We start from the raw sequence: 20,362 nt of genomic DNA, 5'->3' as shown, positions 1-20,362 counted from the left end.
GTGTGAGCTTCATCGAGGATGCGTTGAACAACGCATTATTTTCAAAGTTTTATTCTATTGTCATACTCAAGATATGTCAGTATCATTTGTTATAATTCAGTTGGAAATATATTCACTTGAAAAGTTTTAACTTTTCGAAAGTGTCGAAGTACGTTGATGAGTCAACGCGAGGGATGTTTAGCGCCTCATGTGTATCGACCGTTATTTACGTATCATTAGCGTTATATATTTATTCGGCTGGCAGGCTATCAGGATCGTATGTGACGAACGTTCGCAAATAACGCGGTACACCGCAGTGTTGGCTTTGAAGTTTCGTCAACACACTCGAATCTGAACACTTTCCGAACGAACGCTCATCTAATTCGCCTGTGCCAAGCACGGAGTTGGGTCACTGTTTTCGAATCCGAGTCGTGTCCGTGCTGTGGGAAATGACGGCTGGAAAATTTCACATTTTATACGTTTGAGTAGCAAACTCGCGTGCTTCATTTTATTCTTCGGATAAACTTCGCTTCGTTTGAAATTTCAAAAGATGAGAAGAGGACGAGCGCCACTTTACGAAGTTCGGGTTTGTAGAACGATAGAAAGTCAAAATTTTCGGAAACCTTCCAAATGAAAGAACTCTCTCCGGATTATCTCACTTTTATGAACGTTTAACATATATTTCAATCAATTAGGATATTCGTCAAAATTGGAATGAGAATTTTACAACAAAAGGATTTTTCACTCCGACGCACTGAGAAAAAATATTTGTTTGAATATGTCCAACTAAATATTCATTATTTTAGACAAAATAATTTGTAAATGGGGCAACCAAATAATTATTCATCTCAACAAAACTACAGTGAATTCAAAGAAATTATCGTTGTGGAAAAGTGGAAGTAGAAATAACAAAAAATTCTCTTGATTCTAATAAAAATAAAAACCGATTTCTCATATTGTATACTCATTGATGTCATCCGTCGAATATTTTTCGTGATTGAGACGTTCAAACATATTGCTGTCTATGGAAAACATTTTATTAAAACAATACATGATGTACTTCGTTGAACAAAACATTTTATTCTGGGACGTTTAGAATTTTGTTGAAGCAACTAAAATTTTCTCCGCACTGAAAACAAATTTTGTTTCGCTCAACCAAATTATTTAGTTCAATACGTTAAACTAAATATTCATTATTTTAAACAAAATAATTTGTCAATGTGGTAAACAAATTGTTATTCGAATCTCGAACTGGATCCTCGAGAACGGATACTCCCGCCGGTATGGTTTGTACTCAAATCTTCTCGATAATCGAGAAATAATTTGTGTGTGCCCCGTTAATAGGACGGAGTTGAATGGAAAAATTGGGAGTCTTATAGGCGTATAGGTGGTGCTCTGTTGGCGTGAGAGCGTTCTATCCGTCCGTTCTCTGGCTGATTTTTGGCGCACCAGAAATCGTGCCAGGGAATGAGGCTTAAGGATTGAGAATGAAAAAACAGACATAAAATCTTCGTTTAATTGAAGAAACAAATGGGATAGTTGAAATAACTCAACGAAAGGTGATTTGAAACATGTTTTCAGTTGTAGAGGAATAAAAGTTATATGAATGTTGATCTCCCACATTATAGCGAATAAACTTCCATATTTATTCAATCGACAAAATATAACTTCGTTAATATTTGTTGAGATAAACAAATATTTGTTTAAATAACTAATTTTTTGTTGCTTTTGCAATTTAAATGAATCAAATTTATCGTTTTCGTTCAGCAAATTTTTTTTTTGTATTGATTCACCATTTCTTTGAATACACAAATTCATTTATTTATCACAATGATACTGTTTAATCAATTCGAAATGGTATATATAAAGGAACATTTCGTTGAAGCAAATAAATGGTATTAGTTGTTTCAACTAAATGATATCCTTAGTCGATTCAACTGCAAGACATTTTTCTAATTTAGTTGAATGAACTACGCAATTCGCTATTCAACAAAAAAAAATAGTTGAATCTACTAAATTTCCTTTCAACCAAATGGATTTAGTTCATTGAAACAAATTTTTTTCTCAGTGCACAATATCGACGAGCTCCGCGTTACTTCAACCAGAGCTCGTACCACCTGAATTTTTTTTTATCCGCTGCCGGTAATCAAGAGAAGCATACACGCGCCTCGCGTTAGCTTTTCAAATGTCTGTCTGCATTGCTGATTGCATTATTTCAGGAGCACTTCACATTCGCGTAGGCTTGACGTAATTTTTAAAAAAATCAAATTTGAGGTATGAAATCGTGTCATTTGCAGTGCTCGTTGATATTTTCGCTCGGAATCCATGCGATTCCAGCACTTCATGGCTCTAGATATTGTAAACTGAAAAAAAAAATATTTTTTTTCTGTTCCAACATGATTCATCATAGTCGATGTATTGGGAGCGGAAATTTCTCGTTTCCTCGTGTCCGTATACATGATTTGGCTGCAACAATATTTGTGCCTGATATTCCAGTACGAATGGAAAGATGGACCGAAGATATCTCGATGTTGGAGTCGCTACAAATGAAGTTCGATAAAATCCTCGAGCAGAGATTCTATTTCGAATCGTTCATTCAATTGAACGTAAAGATCTGAAGAGTTTCACTGTAACTTCGGATGCAATATGAAGGTATGGAGACAATATATATTAGTCGACGAAGAGTACGTACTTGAGAGATTCATTGAACGTTATAAACAGAGTTGGCGGTTTTCAGGTACCGGATAATGAAATAATATCGAAGCAGAAATAAAAGCATTATATAATATCAAACGTGCATACAAGTACCTGGCAGAAACTCGAGTTATTTTCGCAACGTTTATGCAAATTTCACACAAACTCGTAACTTTTACATCAAAGTTACGCTAATTATTGAAGCTGGCTTTGCTGGCGCGAAGAAAGCTGCCGAACTAATCTAACTACAAGAAAGTGAGAGGATGCAGCCTGAGACAGAAAACCTACGCTTTTCCTTGGCATATTGAAATGGTCGATGAACTGAAAGGAGCGACAGCAACGAATTTCTGGAGTCTAAGGGCAAGTGGCAAAACGGTTCTTTTGTTTCAACTTTTTTGTTATTTTTATTTTCCCTAAATGAAAGCCCATTTTTGGAGCTCAAGAATGAGAAAATAATGATGAATCGATGAACAAATGGAAAAGGTTTATTCTTGAACTTTATTTGTAGCCAAGAAGAGAGGAAATTCGATACACTGCGATCACGAGGGTGCCCGATCGTTCGAAGAAAAGTGGAATAACGGTCGACGGGCACGGGCATGCATTCAATAAATTTTGTCAATTTTCCACATGTGATTTTCCGACGATGTAAAACGTTTAAGAAGCCTTCCTCTCGCTGGGTGCTGCAGACTTTTACGACGCGTAAATGTCCCTGCATCAGTTAAGATGTGCGAGATCTCGCCTGGTTAATATTTCTCGGAAATCGTCAGTTTTAATAGTTGCTGTATTATTATGGAGCGAGAGATCGTCGAGGCGCGAGAGACATCAAAGTGTAGGAGAAAGAAGAACCCGGCAAAACCGAATAAAATGGTGTACGATCGTTAAAGCGACATTAAAACGAGAACATCAACGTGCATGCGTTTAGAGAATCGTTCGAAAAATCGACTCGAAAGTCCAAAAGACAGCCAGCCAGATTTTCAAGATCCAGCGAAATTAAATTTTCCATTCATTTTATTTTTCAGAGTCTCGCAGCCCTGCGTCGTTAATTTTTGGCGAAGATTTCTCCTCGACACCCTGTACAGCCAAAGGCCATGTGTCAATCCGGATATTCGTACGCTCGCGGTATATGACCGGCCGCTATGCAGATCCGCCGAAATATTATAATTTTATACATCACGATATGAAAGTTGAAGCACATAACGATCGGTGAGCGAATTTCATATTTCAGATTTATCATACCGCATATTCTGATGATTCCGGATGAAATTAATGCCTTTCATTCAACTTAAAACACGCATAAAACATCGAGTCGATAAATATCGATAAATCCGTTAATTCAACGGGTTATTCGGTGCACACAATGCATCAAATTGTATCGAGCTCTCGGGCGAGCCACTAATTCTCTTAAATGTGAGAACAACCATCGCACTTTTTCCCGTATTATTTAATGCCTCGATGTTTATTCGCAATTATCGATTATATTTTACTAAATATTATCGAATCGGGAGCTCTTCTGTAATAAACAAAATTCGCATGTTATTTATAAACCACGATCCAGAGGTATTTCGAAATGCGTGAAAATATAGAATTGTCTCTGTTGTTTTCTATTATGTACCGGCTCATACCGGTAGCCTGTGGACAGGTAATCCTCCTATTTGAAAATACATTCGAAAATATGCTCTCGCCCTCGAGGATTATAGCCTCTCTAGTGAATACCAAACAACCACATTAAATGCAGAGGAAAAACTGGAGATAAAGATTGATCGATTGACGAATTCTTGTCCTCCATTATCTAATGGATCGGAGTGCACGAACATTCGTTCCCAAATACGATAGATGCGGTAACGGGAATTCAATGAGAAAATAAACGAACGAAAAAAGCAAGTAAATGCAGATTCATAAGAAAAAAGCAACAAAAAATGTGTTAACGCACGACTCCTCTCGCTCAGCTACAAGTCATTCGTCTCTTTGTCGTAATTATTAAATTGCAGAAAGATTCGTGCGACAGGCGTCGGAGCAAGTCCTACCAAAAGTCGTAAGCATCGGAACGATCAACCGCCATCAGCACCGGAATCGGAGCTGTCTTCGATTTACAATCACAGTGTTGAGAGAAAGGGGGAAAGCCGGTACAAAAATATTGACACAAGTTAGTTTTAAAGCAAGTGAGATATTCCTATTTATGAACGAAAACGAATAATCCTCGTGTAACAAGAGGACCCAACGGAACTGAAGTTGCAAACAGTTTGAATGTACACTAACCAACTGGGAATAGGTAAGCACACGGGTAAATTTACGCGTGGAAGATCAGCTTCCCGGTGAATTAAACTGAATTTATTCAGCCGTAAAATTGAGACAAAAAACCTCAATAAAATGCGACTGCAGGAGGGAAAAGGAGAGAGCGAGAGAAAAGGGAAAAACGAAGGTGGGAGAGTAAAAACAGGAATTCATTTAATGTTTTAAATGGCTTGAGCAGATTATTCTTGAGTTACAAAGGGCACGTTACGGAATATATATATGTACGCATGTTTTCTCACGGAAGAACATTTCTCATCGTATACAGACGAGTCGTCCGCAAGGGAGATGTGTCACACGACTCTGGCACACGTACGATATAACGGTATAATCACTCTAATTTCACGTGTACGTAGTAATATACAGTGACACAAACTCGGTATCTGCATGGACGTAGTACGTACGTTGTAACTGACCTTATTGTACGATTTACCTCCTTCTTTTTTTCTCCTGTAGGTATATGCGCGCCGAATCTGTCGGGAGCTCTAAAAACACAGTACAGTTGAGCTCTAAAAAAGGAGGAGAATACATTGAGGAACGAGGCAAGGCGAACGAGCTGAGGCACAGATCCGGATAGACCAGCATAGCCTCATCGAAATAGGATTTTGAAGGACAGTCGAGCACCACTTTTTTAGCTGTAATAGAATGGTAAATACTTCATTAGGATGTTACCAGGCTACTACTCCCCCGAGGACACCCGAGAACGTACCTTCTCTCATCCTATCGTCTCTGCATCTCTTGCCCCACGTCGTCCACAGGGCTCGCAAAATTAGCATGCTTTAAACATGAGCTTTTTTCTTACCTTTCATCAAAATAATGCTTAACACACCGAACGCAGAGTCTGCTGAACTGTTGGATTCGATTGGCGTCTTTTTCATGAATCGAAAATTTTCATATACATAATTTCCAAGGCAAATACAAATCGCCGATTCAAAAGACGAAGGGAGTCCGAAGCTTGATGGATGCACTGTAAGGATGATCGAAATCACAATCGCAAACCCCACTGAATGTCTGAACTCGCTGTGTATATGATATGATTCTTATTTTAAAATAATTTTCTTGTCTTTTACAGACGATCGCAACTGGAATGAGAGTGAATATCGAAAGCTCATTGATCTCACGGTTCTGCTGAGTGCCGTTATAACTAATGAGCCAAAAATAGTCGGAATGTACTTTCATCGCAGCGTCTCACTAATTGAATCGTCAGATGTTATTCGCGTGGATTGGAATCGTCGAGACGTTTAGCGAGCTGGCTCGACGAGCTGATGATCCATATCTTACGGATCGTAATTCCGATTATATCGTAAAGATAAAATACGGAAAGGATCACACCGTGGAGGAGAGCATTAATATGAGAGCAACAGGAGAGAAATAAAGCACTGGTGGGTCATTTTAACGGGAATATCATTATTGCAGCGAGCTCGTTATTCATTCTAACAAAGTGCTCGGAGGCAATGCATTAATCTCTCGGGACGATGCATCACTGGCACAGCCGTCTAGTAGATTTCTCTCTTTCTCGTTTCGGAGCGTGTCGCGTATGTGTATATGCACTGGCGCTTTCTCACCGGAAAACGGACACAGAAATACACGCTCACTCCGGACTTGTACCGCTCTCGTTTCACGTCCGTTGCCACCTCGAAAGCTTTTTCATCATTTCTCCAAAGCGCTGTATTTCCAATCCGTTTGCCCGACCGGACTTTGCGTATTCAGATTTCTAGAGCGCGTGCATATAATCCCTGCGTATTTTATTCTTCACTAGAATGTTAAGTGCGTGCGTGAATTTCCACGAAGATTTGAGAAAACGTATGAAAGCAGAAGAATTATATGTGCAGCGACGTTTCGTTACTGCCGTCGTCGGTCGCTCGCACCATTAACCTCAACAACCATTCGCTCGACTATCATTGTCACTTTTATCCCGACCGCTTGCTGTCTCAACCGAGAAATTGCCAAATGAAATGAATTCTGGGTGCAAAGACGAGTGCAAAAAATGAAAGATGAAAGTAATCGAAGTGCAGGGATCGAATAATGGATGTGAAACAACAGTGTTCTGGACGCGGTGCGACCTTCCATCTGTCTCGATATTTTTCCTCACGATCCTTCGCACATATGCATACGCCCACGCTCTTCGCCTATTCATGTTTTATTCAGCTCGTCGCCTTCGCTCCGTCATCCTCGAACGCCTCGATGCTCTATACCATTTCATCTCTTATTCCCCGCTAAAAATGTCTCAACATTTTTCAAACTATTCACAGCTCATGTAATTTTCTGAACTCTCGTAACACGCGGTATGGCTGCAATCCGTTTCATCGAAATTCATTGTTTATTGTTCGGTTATTTGGCCAGCTCAAAAATGACGAGTCAGTGTCAGTTTTTGTTGCAATCGTAACGAACGTTACGATCGAACCAATCACTTCGGTTCGCATCAACGTCCCTCGATTCATCGTCTAATTTGCTGTGTGTTTTTCAATAATCCTTACGACATTATTCGCTCTTTTATATCGAAGCTCGAATCACTGCTTTCCCAGTAATCAAATTAACTTGGCCTAGTGCATGTCGCGCAATCTTCCATGCGATTTCACATAATCGGGAACTGAGATCATCTCGTCGAGCACATCTAGTAAATTAAATCCCCCAAGGAGAGACAGAATCGCAAGAGGAGGAGAGAGAGGGCTGGGAGATGGAGGGATCCTCGATGTCTCGGTGTGTCAACAAACTTCCTGCTGACTCTACTCTCAATCGGTATATCTCATTTCTCTTCCCCATCTTCTGGCCAGTGTCACCTCCGTGTAATTGAATCCCCGATTGATCTTTGACCTGGTATAAAGCAAGCCATCGGAGTAACGATGATGGACATCTCGCTTCTTCTTTACTGATTTAAAAAAAAAAATCGGAAGTTTCTGTCGGAAGGAGCTGAATTTATTCAGCATCTCACTGATTCATGAAGATGGTGGCGATTCATAATAAAATGATTCTCTGAAGTGAACTCAAAGATATTCTCACCAACGATAAAGACTTTAAGATTCTTGTAAAATAAACGGAGCCTGCGACGTTCGAGTTCTAATTATTTAATAATATTCAGTTCATAGAAAAAAATGGAAACTTAGTAGAAAAAAATGAATTTTCATTGTTATATTTTATCAAACTAGAACATTGTAGTTTTTGCAAATCACTAAAAAATTTTATTACTTAAAATGAGCGAGCGAAACTCACGAAAAGCTACCCGAACGCAGAATTCATTGAACAGCGTTGGGTCTCGGTCAACGAAATGGCCATGACACCCTGAAGGTGGGGCGTGACGAGCTTCCGCTCTGTCTGACAATAATTATTACGCTTTTATACGGTTTACAGGATGTTCGAGCCACGAGCGATAATTTCTCTGGTTGGAGGTTCCTGTCCACGGACCGAGCCGTGGGACCGTCAGGTCGCCGTCGCGAAGCGTATGTTACCCGTCAAATTTGAAGTTTCGCACAGTTCAGGATCCGCAAGGTTTGACGACGAGAAGCCTGGGAACGGCCCAAAATATTTGATTAGCGAGAAACCCCATCGGGATGCCATCCCTGCAGCGGTTCGTGTTGAAACTAAGCGAAATCATTTTCACAATCCCCACGTTATTTTCTTATCCTTCGTATTTCTTTTTTTCCCCAGAAAAGTCGCCTCCGAGAAATCCACCTCCGGAAACTCCTCCGCACCGAAGTGCTGGACCCACCAAGCTATTTCTGCGTGTCCGACGATTCCGAACGGTCATCCCGAGGCGCTCAGGACTCACCGAATGTTCCTACGTTTTCCAATCTGACGGATTTCCCACGAGGCGAATGTCACGAATGGCGAATTTTCTTAATTTCCCTCAAAACTATTCATTTGTTTCGTTTACTCCCTTCCATGGAGTTCTTCCACAGCGCTCATTAGATTTACGAAATACAATTTTTCCAAATCTTTGAAGCTCCCTTCTGATCTTAACAACGATTACGAAATAGTTACGAAATGAGTGTAATCGCTCGCTAAAATCCTGTATCTCACGTCTATCATTTATTCGACACGTACCGTTGTATCTCAATTCGAAAATGCTGCACTCAAATTGTTAATAAGTTAGAATTTCTCACGCAAAAAATGAAGTGCGCCAGTGAAATATGCTTCGAAACATTGTAGTTCGTATAAGAGAAGAATAATAAGCATCGCTGGTTCTGGGAGGAGCTTACAGGGTCGTTTATTGCCACAGAATATATCATATATCTCGATGTTATTTCATAACGACAATTGGCAGTTACAGCTTCAACGCGTACCCGTTCAATTAAACCTTTCTGGCTATATTTGCGTATGGCATCAAACGTTTGGTATTTCCCCTTCCAAGTAAACGAGCAAGACACAAAAAAGAGATAAAGAATAATAGAGAGGGAAAAATGGGGCGGGGGGAGGGGGGGGGGGGAGCGGGCGAGAAAACAAACAAGTATAGGCTAATGGGTAATCGTTGGAAAACACCAGTTCATTTCACGAGGCCGGGTAAACGGTTGGTTCTCGATTTTAAAGCTCCATGTTGCTTCCATTAGTGCTAACGAGTCTAAAAATTTGGTTGTTTTTTGCAGCTGAAAAGATTTTCACCCATGATTTAAAAACGTTAAATTCTTCGAAGGCTTTTCTTATCTTCGTTTCTCTACGTGTTGCTGGGCAATATGTGGTCTGCCCTGTACGGATTTGCTCTACTCGTGCTCGTGGGTGCCCGCGATTCACCCATGGTCACGACGAACTATGGCACTGTCCGGGGTAAATGGATGACGAGTGCGAGAAACGTCAGCGTTGCTGCTTATCTCGGTATTCCTTATGCGGAACCACCGATTGGTGAACTCCGATTTCAGGTAGATTCAAGATTTTTTTCGAGTTTTACTCAAACTTTCTTGCTTCGCGGTGTTTGAAGAAAACTTTTTATTACGAGAGCAGTCTAAAGATTTTTCTGGTGACATGATTGAGTGAGATTCATCGATTTCTTTCATTTTGCCAACTCTCATAAGATATTCCATGGCTCAATTCGTTGCTTCTACTTAACTTCGGTGCTTGCTCGTCCTACTAATAATTTTGATGAATGATAGATGTGAAAAAATGTTGATCAACTCTCCGTAGAGCCCTCGAGCGTGGACGCAAAATTGGACGAACATCCGTGACGCTACCGAGGATGGACCAATGTGCGTTCATCTGACTGCAGATAAAAACATTTTAGGAAGCGAGAACTGTCTACATCTGAATATCTTCGTTCCTATGGTAAATTCCACTCGGCAATGATAAAATATAACTCATGACGATGAGTGCTGACAATTATTTATAAACCTGATGTTCGTTGATTACGTGGAGCGTCTGCTTAAATAGATTGTGTAACAAGGTCGAAAGGCTAAACGTTGCCGCGATTCAATTAACGAAACGAAGTCAAGGTTCCAGTTTTCTATTCCCGTTGCGAAAATTTCTCCTCAACGACACATTAGTTTTGGCAAATTATTCATGCAGTTTTAAACTGCAAGTAAAAAAACTAAAAATTATTGTTTTTGGAAAGTTTTTATCGATCCTCGCGTTTACTAATCGATCCACACGTTTTTATAGACTGTGATTGAGCCAAGGCTCCCTGTTCTCGTGTTTGTTCACGGTGGGGCTTTCATCTCAGGCAGTAACAACAGCACTTATTTTGCACCGGATTACCTGATGGATCAGGATATCATTTTGGTCACTGTCAATTATCGATTGGGCATTTTCGGTGAGATTCAATCACACTATTTTGTAAATGAGCGTTCATCTGACTTTTGTAGCAATAACGAATATGATCAAAACCATTCCGTACGAAATTCTAATTAAATTCTGAAAAACCGAAAGCTTTACTACGATCAATTCGTTGGTTGGATCCGTTCGAATCGAAAGAGTCGACACGAGCGTAAAACCGTATATTCTGCCTGCTTTAATTTCAGGATTCTTGTCAAGCGCAACGGAAGTCGTTCCTGGTAATTACGCATTGAAAGATATTCGGGAAGCTTTGAAATGGGTTCAGAAAAATATAGAGCCGTTCGGTGGTGACCCGAGCATCGTGACTCTCGCTGGTCACAGTGCCGGAGCTGCATCTACTCATCTTATTGCTCTGTCAAAGAGTTCAGAAGGATTATTCAACAATTATATCACCCACAGCGGTTCGGCCTTTGCCCAGTTTTCTGTACACCCACCGTACTTTATGAGGCTCAGGTACCTCATGGTCGCACAGAGTCTCGGCTGCACGACTCAAACTGTCGTTCAAAATTTTGCAAATGACCTGGAAGAACTATTCACGAACGACACGGAAATGAGTGGCTACGACGCAGCTGTTGAGGAGGATGAAAAAATCTTACGGTGTTTCAGACAGTTTAGCCCTTCGAGGCTGGCCAAGGAGATGTTGCTATTCGTAAGTGCAACAAAAACAATCATCACGAATGGATATTAACATGAAATTTTTCCAACCATTTGCTCGTTTTTGTGGTAAAGAGCTTTCCTAGCATCCAAGATATTCGAATCATTATTTTTTCTGGTTCATTCGCTACGAGAACATTTTTTAAATAAAAATCTCGATGAATTTATGATTTACAACTGACGACTACGTCTGGGCTATTTCAGTGTTTGCATTTTATTATCTGCAAGCGTCTCATTACGTACTTAAACGATTAAAAAATTGTATTTGACGTTTAATATTTTATGAGACACCGAATTCCAAAGATAAAACCGTTCTGCAAACGTAGATTTGTAATCGTAGACTCAAGACATAATATTGTTCTCGGTTATCTACTGATAATACTCATTTCGTGTATTCTGCTCCGACGCATGTTTCGCTTTCTTCCAGTTTCGACCTAATCAATATGTTATAATATTCTTTTGTCATTTTGAAAACGAATGGGCGATCATTTTAACTTCATTGTACAAAAATCATTGAAAAAATAATATTTCCATGCCTAGACCGATAAAGATTATAAAATATGAAATGTTTATCATCGAAATCAATGGATAACTACATTATTTACAAGTTTATATAAATCTACAAGAAAATGAATGAATTTTCATGAAATTACTGAACACGAGACTGAGTAAATGCTTTGTCAAATATAAAAATAAATTTGTTGATAATTGACTTGAAGCTCGTCTGGAGATTGAATCCATATTGCGTGTTCGGCCCGACGGTAGAACTCGTCAGCGACGACCCGATTGTAACCGACCATCCCATGCGGATCATAGAGCGTGGTGAATTTCGTGACATTCCTTGGATGACGGGGCTGGTTGCGGACGAAGGATTGTTGAAGACATCAGGTGCGTCAGTTAATAATACAATGGCGATGTGTTTCAGTTTGGTTTACATGGATTCTTTGTTACGCCAGAATTATTCCAAAACCAACAAATTTTTGACGAATTTAACAAAAACTTCGACGGTGTTATTACGTCTTTTCTCGAGTACGGCGATGTCGTTGCTAACACGACGGCTTTCGCGGATGCACTGGCTGAATTTTACTTTCCACCGAACAGCGACAGCCATGATGTCCTCGTTCGAAATCGGATGTTAACTGAGGCAAAAAATAATTTGACTAAAGTAAGTAATTCATTCGCAAGCATCGATTAGGCATTCTGTAGATTCACCGTCGATTTTGTATCGAAATTATTGTACCAGCTCGCTTTCGTCGCCGCGAATTTGATAACAGAAATATTTCAGATGACAGGTGATGGGTTATTCATATGGTCGAGTTATCGAGCCCTCAATTACCAAAGCGAGAAAATGAACTCGAGTGCCTACTTTTTCCTTTTCGCTTACGAGGGCACGTTTTCTAATGCTTACGGACACGGAATTCCTCGTCGATATGGTAAGAAAAATAGCAATATTTTCAATAAAATCAAACATTTGCATTACAAAATCAACGTCAAATCAGCTGCCTTTTTACAATTCACTGTTGGCATTCATCTTCATTTGACGATTAATTATTTCGCTAATCTAAAAAATGATGCAGCAATTCAACAACAAATTTTCGATCGTTACCCTCCTGCGTTTTCACGAGCCCCTTCATCAGCTGAATTCCAATCTTCTCCCTTCGCTAACTCCCATGTTCCTGTGAGACCTTTTGAAAAGTGGGTGCATCCGTATATATGTCCCACGGGCTAACTGAAAATGGCTAGACAAAGTACGATTATCACCGCCAAATGTTTTACATTGTTTAAAGGAGTGATGCACTTGGACGACATGAACTACTTGTTCCCGTGTCTGAACAGAGTGTACGCGAGTCTCCCATTGCATAACACAGCGAGTGATTGGACGATGATCAACATAATGACTGAAATGTGGTCGACGTTTGTCAAAAATGGGTATGAATATTTAGTGTCAAGAACCGCAATCACCATTGTATCAAGAATTCACGAATGGACTACTTTGCAATGAATTTTTAATGTCATTGCTTTACCAACATTTTCATATTCCAATCATACTCCATGATCGCATTTTCACAATCATTTCTAATCTACCGAAGCATCCAAGGATCGATACCTTTGCGATAACTATCGAGAACACGAGACGAATACCAAATATTGAGGGAAACGAATTGTTGCTGATGCAGCAAAGAAAACGGTGAATCGACACATCGTAACGACTCCTTTCCTCTTTCACCTTGTACAATGATAAATCACACGTAGATCAGAATGAAAACAACAATCGTACGAGGTTTCTGTAAGCTTTATAATATTTATTGGGTACTCAGGAAACCGAGCGTCAGATTAACGACGGATTGGCGAGCCTATCAGGAGAATGGCGAATACATGAGAATTGGTACCGGAAGATCAACGGAAATGAGGATGGAGCAGGACTTCCTGCCGGAGAGAATGGGATTTTGGGAATATCTCATGGCCAATGTAAGCTACCCCTTCGACAAATTGTTTCCCGTTGATTCCGACGACGATTACTCTAATGAGTCTGAGGAGAAAGGAGGTTCTACCAGAGACGTCGCCACCTCCAGTTATTTTTCGTACTTTTTAAACACTTTTCTACTTTTCATTGTTTTGGTAGTTCTCCAGGACTGAAATGGCGAGCATTGCACTGGTAAAATATGAAAAAATCCGTTGAAACTAGAAAGAAAGGAGAGAAAACACTCCGAGAAAAAGCGTCACGAATAACACAGTATTTGTCAATAATTTAAGTTAGTTCTAAAGCGCTCGTCAGATTAATCGGAATGAACGAAGCGGCATACGCGTTAATAAATCAGCAGGCTTATGCAGAATGTAACGAGCTCGAAATTGATTTTATCACCGTCGTGCACAACTTGGAACTACTTATAAAATATTCAATGCGACGAACCTCGTCCAGACCGAGCGCTATCGGAAGAATTATCAAGTCGATAATCACGTGACCTGGTCTTGGAAATGCACTCTTTCGTATCTCCTCGTTTCATTCTAATATCGATTGATCCGTCTGTGAAGGGAATTGCATGGGAATGATGTACGCTGACGTTCAATTAAATCACCGTTATTGTTGCGGTTTTTGGCCGTTTACAAATTAAGTACTTATTACGATACGAACGTTGATAGTTTTGTTGTAACGAAAGACTGTAGTGATTGCAACACGCAACAGAAATGTTTCATGCGCTGAAAATAAAATACATCGATGGACAGTCATAAACGATACGAAAAGAAGATTTGCGTAAATCCGGTACATAAATTCTGGAAAAAATGTTATTTTTTCAACGGTTCCGTTCAACGGTTAGAAATCTGTTTAAAAATTGATGTTATCAGTGTTTGGGTGGTTCGACGACTTTTCGGATTTGTACCGTTTCATATTTTATTTCGGGAATTAACGGAAAAACGGAACACCCACGCACGCATCGTTGGATCAAAAAATTTTCGTGTTCTGCCTCATCGAAAATATGTTTCGAAACCAGCACGACTCGTGAATAGCTTCGTAAATGAATAAGGGAATTTTGATTTCCGATCATGCAACGATGAGAAGGCTCGAATTTATGAAAAAAAACCTTCCATGTTAACGAAGAAAAGTGACTCGATGATAAGAAACATGCTCACTCATTGTCCAACATTTCCGTTCGAATCCCCGTGTTTTGTACGAAACCCAATATCCCGAAAAAAAATCATTCCGGAAATGGAAAAGCAAATCTGTTTGAAAATCGTGTTTCGTGCATCAATGGAAAAAGGAAATGAAAAGATAATTCGTTTCGCGAATACACAAAACCCCGGAAAATATTAATATTCGTCGAAAAACTCGTGTGAGAGAGATTTTGAAAAAATTCAGCCAAAAGCATGCTTGAATAGTGGACTCTGGAGAGACGATAATTTGGAAAAAATTAAAAAAGTTTTGCAACGCGGTCCTGCGATTCACTCCACGTCCATTTTTATTTTTCTCGATAGCGTGAGAGATCGAAGCTTCAAATTTGTGCCATCTCCAGTTTCTTTTGCTTGTATGATGTTGAAACACTGCTGTTGCACACGATCCGTGAACGTCTGGTTAGAGACAAGTTGACAGTTTGTTGACGTTCTTTGAATTTAACGAAACGTGGCCATTCGATGGGCACAAAGCATAAAAAACGGAAGAATCAAGCAAACGTGTCCTTTTACTAGAAAAAAGAGTTGGAAAAATCGAAACTCGTGAGTACAGCAGTTGGCCACGAGTGTGATTGCTAAATTGTTAAAAGCTTCAGATTTGAAGCGGTGTACACAGAGGTCAGCGGCGAAACAGTCCCCTAGAATTACTGAAACTATAGTTTTTCGTGGACCATTTGAACGGAACCCATCGATGATTCGTATCTCGTACATGAGGCTTTCCACGTCAAACTTTCATAACGAAAGACTCCCCTCGATTCGCGTGAATTCGATTTCTTCCCTTTATCGAACTTTTGGAGCAAACGAAACGAGGCAACCGGACGTTGAGAATGACCGAGCCACGGTTCTGGCGATCGATTCTGCGAGTCGAAATTTAATGGTTTTCTGTGGCATTACTGTCTTCGAGAAAAATGGCCAACCATTGACCCCTTTGAGCTTAATTTTTCAGCGTGGAATGTCTCACAGATTTGTGAGTAAGTCACACGCGCGTTCTTAAGGTTGCAGCGAGTGCGTATAGCTGCGCAAGAGTTAGTGCACAAAGGAGCTCTATAAAAATAATGCTTGCTTGACCCAGCGAATACTTGGAACCGCGAACGCGAATGCGTTTGGAAAACACGGTGGTACGAAAAGCCGAGAGAGCGAGTGGCGCCGATTCGTCATTCGAAGCGACAAATAAAAACAGTTGAATCTATCACTCAACTTGAAGCTCATTTCCGGCGATTCCGCAATCGCTGGATTGGCTATAGATTGGCCCCATCGTAAAACTCGATACTCTTCCGATAAAGCGTTGGAAATGAAACGCAAAATCGTTCTCATATTCGTGGCCCGACGAAGCCGGGCACTGAGAATCAACGTCTGAGCTCGGCAATGAGAGATTAGAAGGAAAAATTGAAAGAAAAAAAGGGTTTAATAAGCATATAAATATTCGTAAATCGAAGTGAATTCTCCATGGAGATTCTGCTAATGCTTGTCCGTCCGCGCTGTCGCTTTCACTTTGCATGGGAGACGCGCGTCATCACCGCCATCACCCTCAGCACACGAGCCTCGATTCCGTTCACCGCTCGTTGATTGACGATTTACATAGACAAATAAGTTAGCCGTGATGATGCTATTGCATCACCCGGATATTTGTCCTCTTCTCGAATAATTGTTTTCCGGTCGACTACCGGATCTCTTTCGTTCTCTCTGTTCACCCGGTCATCATTTATCGAGAGAGAGAGAGAGAGAGAGAGAGAGAGAGAGGAGATTCCCGAAGGACTCTAAACCAGATAAAATAGCATGATCGCGTCACTCGATGTTCGTCGGAGCGCGCATCTCTCCTCGTGTTCATCCCACATTTTATCTCCATTCTAGCGTTTTCTCTGCAGTCAAGAGTTTTCGAAAGCGTTCCTCTGTGTGTTGTGACCATTGACAACAGTTAGCACGGCTTCGACAAACAAGGATACACTCGTAGATAACGAGCGCCAGTTGGAAGGTTTCGTTCTCAAAATAATGCATGAACTTGGAATGATTGAGTGCCGAATTACGTGTGACGAAGGCGCGAGTAAATAATCGCCCAAATTATTTGTCAGCACCGAGTGCGCGGCATATTTTTATCGAGAGTCCAATAAGTGGGCTCATTGGTTGTTTTCGACGCGAGATATTCCCGGAAAAGTACTAATTCGATGGAGCAGTTTCGTTTGAATCAATAGCCAATTAGGAGCCGGAGAAATTCGATTCCATTTTTGTAGACATTTTCTTTGGCGTTGAATCGACAATTATTTATTTTTCAGCCCCCTGCGACGAAGAAAATTAACGTGAAAATAGTCTCAATCTGTCCGACCCCATGTAGGAGAACGATATCGACGATGTGATCGAGGCAGGCTCGTGACAAAGAGGCAGTTTCCTGTCCGCATCCGCGAAATGCAAATCAAGCCGGAGCATCGATTACGATGCGAGCGCGCAACGAGCCCGATGGAAACGAGCTCGAGCCAACGCTGCATGATAGCAGACCGGAGTCTACGCTCCCGTAACAATGCTCTAATGCGACATATTGTTCGATAGTGCAAAAATTGACCCTCGTTACCTAGGCGACAATGGAATATGAACGGGAAAGCTCTACCTCTCCGCGTCGCAGCTGGCATGCCTCGTTTAATGTAGTCGCTTCAAGTTCCACGTATTACTGCATAGACACAGTTGGACCGAGTCGTTTCTCATGGGAAAGGGCGAGCAAGTTTAACTCTCGAACTTTAAATCCGTGGACAATGAAAGGTCGAGAAATTCTTCAAATTTTCATAACGCCATAAGAAAAGAAAGGAATAAATGCGTGATCGTTGCAGCATCAGAGGCTGCAGAATATGTTGATATATTTGTGGGACGTGTGACGAATTTCGGTAAAAAGAAACGCAGTTATTCGGCATTGGGAGGAGGGCCCGAAAAATCGTGTTGCTCTCCTTTGCACGTAGCTTTTTCCCCCCTTGGCCTCGGTATATCGAGCAATGCACTTGTACGCATATGCCATCGAATCATATGTATTTAAACGATCGAGGCGTTTCAGAGCTTAGCAGCGTCTCTACGTTTCATGGATAGACGCGTTTACGAGCATTCAATTCCGAATGAGGCGATGGTTGAATGTCGCGTTTATGTACTCTCTCTTCCTCCTCCCCCTCTTTTCCTCGCTTCCCTATTCACGTGTAATGGAGAAAAATAAAAGAGAATAGCGCGAGGCGTCGATCGTGAAACGGCACGAAAGAAGAGATGATGGAGCAATAGCACACGAGCTAGATGAAATCGTTGCCTGAAAACTCGTGCACACGCGGAATAGCTAGTGGAAAAAAGCAGCCCCGAAACTGCCGTTTCGGTTGTCCCTCTCTCCATGGCTCGTTCCACGCGCTCTGTGGACTCACTTATTGCCGGAAGCATATTCAATATTCATCCGTTTTTTCTCTCGGTGAACATTCAGAGCTTTCACCCCAACATCGCTTCTCTTGTCCTGTGCAATGTAAAAACGAGACAATCGATCGCTCGCCCTGCGAATACTCTTTTTTTCTCCTCCTACACGAGCCTTCGTCAACCGCTCCGCTTTCAAACTCTTTTCAATATTCTTGTCAGCCAAATAGAAATCATTTTTCGAATATGCTGCGAGCATCGATTCGACCCTCCATTATCACTCGACCTAAGAGTATACGGCTGTGTTCAGTTATCCGTTTGGCAGACTCATTGCGGCTATCGGTGTTCCTGTGCGATCGAGTCCAAGACGAATTTTTCATTGGCGAATGCAACCTCGAATAATGCGAAAAAAATTAAACAGACGATATTTATTGACAAGCGTCAATCGCTGTGATGGAAAAACGCTTCGTGAAGAAAGATCGAATGCTTGCCGGGTTCGGTCTAGTGGGACAGGGGTCGATGTCAACGACGGCGCACGAATCGTCCGACTCTCGACCACGAGAATAATAATAGAGCACAATACGATGGAGATGATACGAGAATGGCTTTCCCTCGTCTTTTCAAATGATCGTTCCAAAAGAATATGAGAATTTGCATTCGCAGGTGAAACCGCAAGAATGAATATTCAGAATATTGAAAATACTCGGGAGTGAGAATTTCTATGCTCATTCATCCTAGCGCGGATTATGAAAGCGCCTCTGAGCGTTAGCTTGTTTTTTGTTTTCATATAGTTTTCAAGCGCGATGCGATACAGTAAAACAGTTGTTAAGATCAATGTCCTCGTGGCTCCGGTAATTTCGGAAAGTTTAATGCTTCGATTTTCCATTCGGATTCTCGTGCTCGTGAAGAAAATTTTAGAGGACCGAGAGAGCGGTGGATCCGCGAGTGCAGATATTATTCGAGCGCATCCCACGTACGACGGTTGTTACGACATGTTCAACTATACTGCTTGAGTGAAGGATGGAACAGGGCGATCCACGGAAGATACAACGGCAAGCCTTCGAGGGACTACCGGGATGGTGACATTGACGAGAGCTTGAGGCTTTGCAAATGATGCGTCCACGATGCCCTGTACGCCGTGTGTTGGACTTTCGTTTCCACTAGTCAGGAAATACGAGGAGAAAGCTCAGCCAGAGGTAAATTCAATGGGGGATAAATTGTTCGACGTTTCTCCATTTCTTAACAACAATAACACAACAAAAGCAAATAACGCCAGAGGATTTTTTATACGAGCCTGTTTTCCGATTGAGCGCACACATGTGATTATTTTTCAGAGTTGAAAAACTCGAGTTGTCATCAAGCGCCCGAGGATAAGGGGATAGAATACAAAATACCGGGCTCCAAAGATTTGCCAGCTCGCAATCCAACGGCTCGCGAAAAACAAGGATTTCTTGTAGTTCTTTTGCGAGCCTGCAGTCTTTCAGCGGAGCGCATGCACGGAAATGGTAAACGCATTCGAGCTTTGCCACGAAGCTCAGAAAAAGCTTGCGTAAAGACTCGTATATATACATCGAGCCAAAATCCAATAAGGAACTTTTGGAAGCGACGGAGCGAGAGGCTCGCGTTGCGGGAATTCCTGAAACATTGAGTACCGAAGCAGCTCTTCGGCTGCGGTCTAAAATTTTCGTCCACACTCTCTGCTGTGTGCCACCAGGGAACAACAACAAGGGGCTTCCGAGGGGCATGAGCGATGCCTGTATTTCAACGCCGTTCGATGCAAAACCTTTCACCGAGTTGCGTGTTTTTGCACACCCTTAAGTTCGTATGTATCGCGCGTTGTAAGCCAAGCACAGTGGAGTAGAAACACGGCGGACCATTCTGTTCCACCAACGTTAGCAATCTGCTTCTGGTGTGCCCGAGCCATTTCTCCGATGCGGAAATATACTGAGAGAACACC

At 41.3% G+C, this 20,362-nt stretch overlaps 2 protein-coding genes across 3 annotated transcripts; both read left to right on the top strand.

Annotated features, from left to right (window-relative positions):
- The first annotated feature begins 6,049 nt into the window (after positions 1-6,049).
- On the top strand, positions 6,050-9,330 carry LOC122418997 (uncharacterized). 2 transcript variants are annotated; one of them, XR_006262795.1, is made up of 3 exons: positions 6,050-6,344; positions 8,311-8,527; positions 8,608-9,330. XR_006262795.1 is itself a non-coding variant. In XM_043433215.1 (3 exons), the coding sequence occupies exons 1-3, from the start codon at positions 7,640-7,642 to the stop codon at positions 8,753-8,755; spliced, it is 348 nt and encodes a 115-aa protein (XP_043289150.1). In that variant the 5' UTR covers positions 7,287-7,639; the 3' UTR covers positions 8,756-9,330. The 2 variants fall into 2 exon arrangements, 1 of the variants encoding a protein (XP_043289150.1); XM_043433215.1 differs by lacking the exon at positions 6,050-6,344 and adding an exon at positions 7,287-7,701 and having other exon boundaries at positions 8,311-8,448.
- A 55-nt stretch (positions 9,331-9,385) lies between these two features.
- On the top strand, positions 9,386-14,605 carry LOC122418994 (juvenile hormone esterase-like). Its single transcript, XM_043433207.1, has 10 exons — positions 9,386-9,466; positions 9,543-9,812; positions 10,075-10,212; positions 10,546-10,696; positions 10,905-11,368; positions 12,093-12,261; positions 12,330-12,538; positions 12,659-12,806; positions 13,161-13,302; positions 13,692-14,605. Exons 2-10 carry the CDS (start codon positions 9,630-9,632, stop codon positions 14,008-14,010), a joined length of 1,923 nt encoding a protein of 640 aa, XP_043289142.1. The 5' UTR covers positions 9,386-9,466; positions 9,543-9,629; the 3' UTR covers positions 14,011-14,605.
- The last annotated feature ends 5,757 nt before the right edge of the window (positions 14,606-20,362 follow it).

Source organism: Venturia canescens, chromosome 1 (assembly GCF_019457755.1).
Source record: "Venturia canescens isolate UGA chromosome 1, ASM1945775v1, whole genome shotgun sequence".
NCBI classification, from domain to species: Eukaryota; Metazoa; Arthropoda; class Insecta; order Hymenoptera; family Ichneumonidae; genus Venturia; species Venturia canescens.
This window is presented reverse-complemented; position numbering and strand designations above follow the sequence as displayed.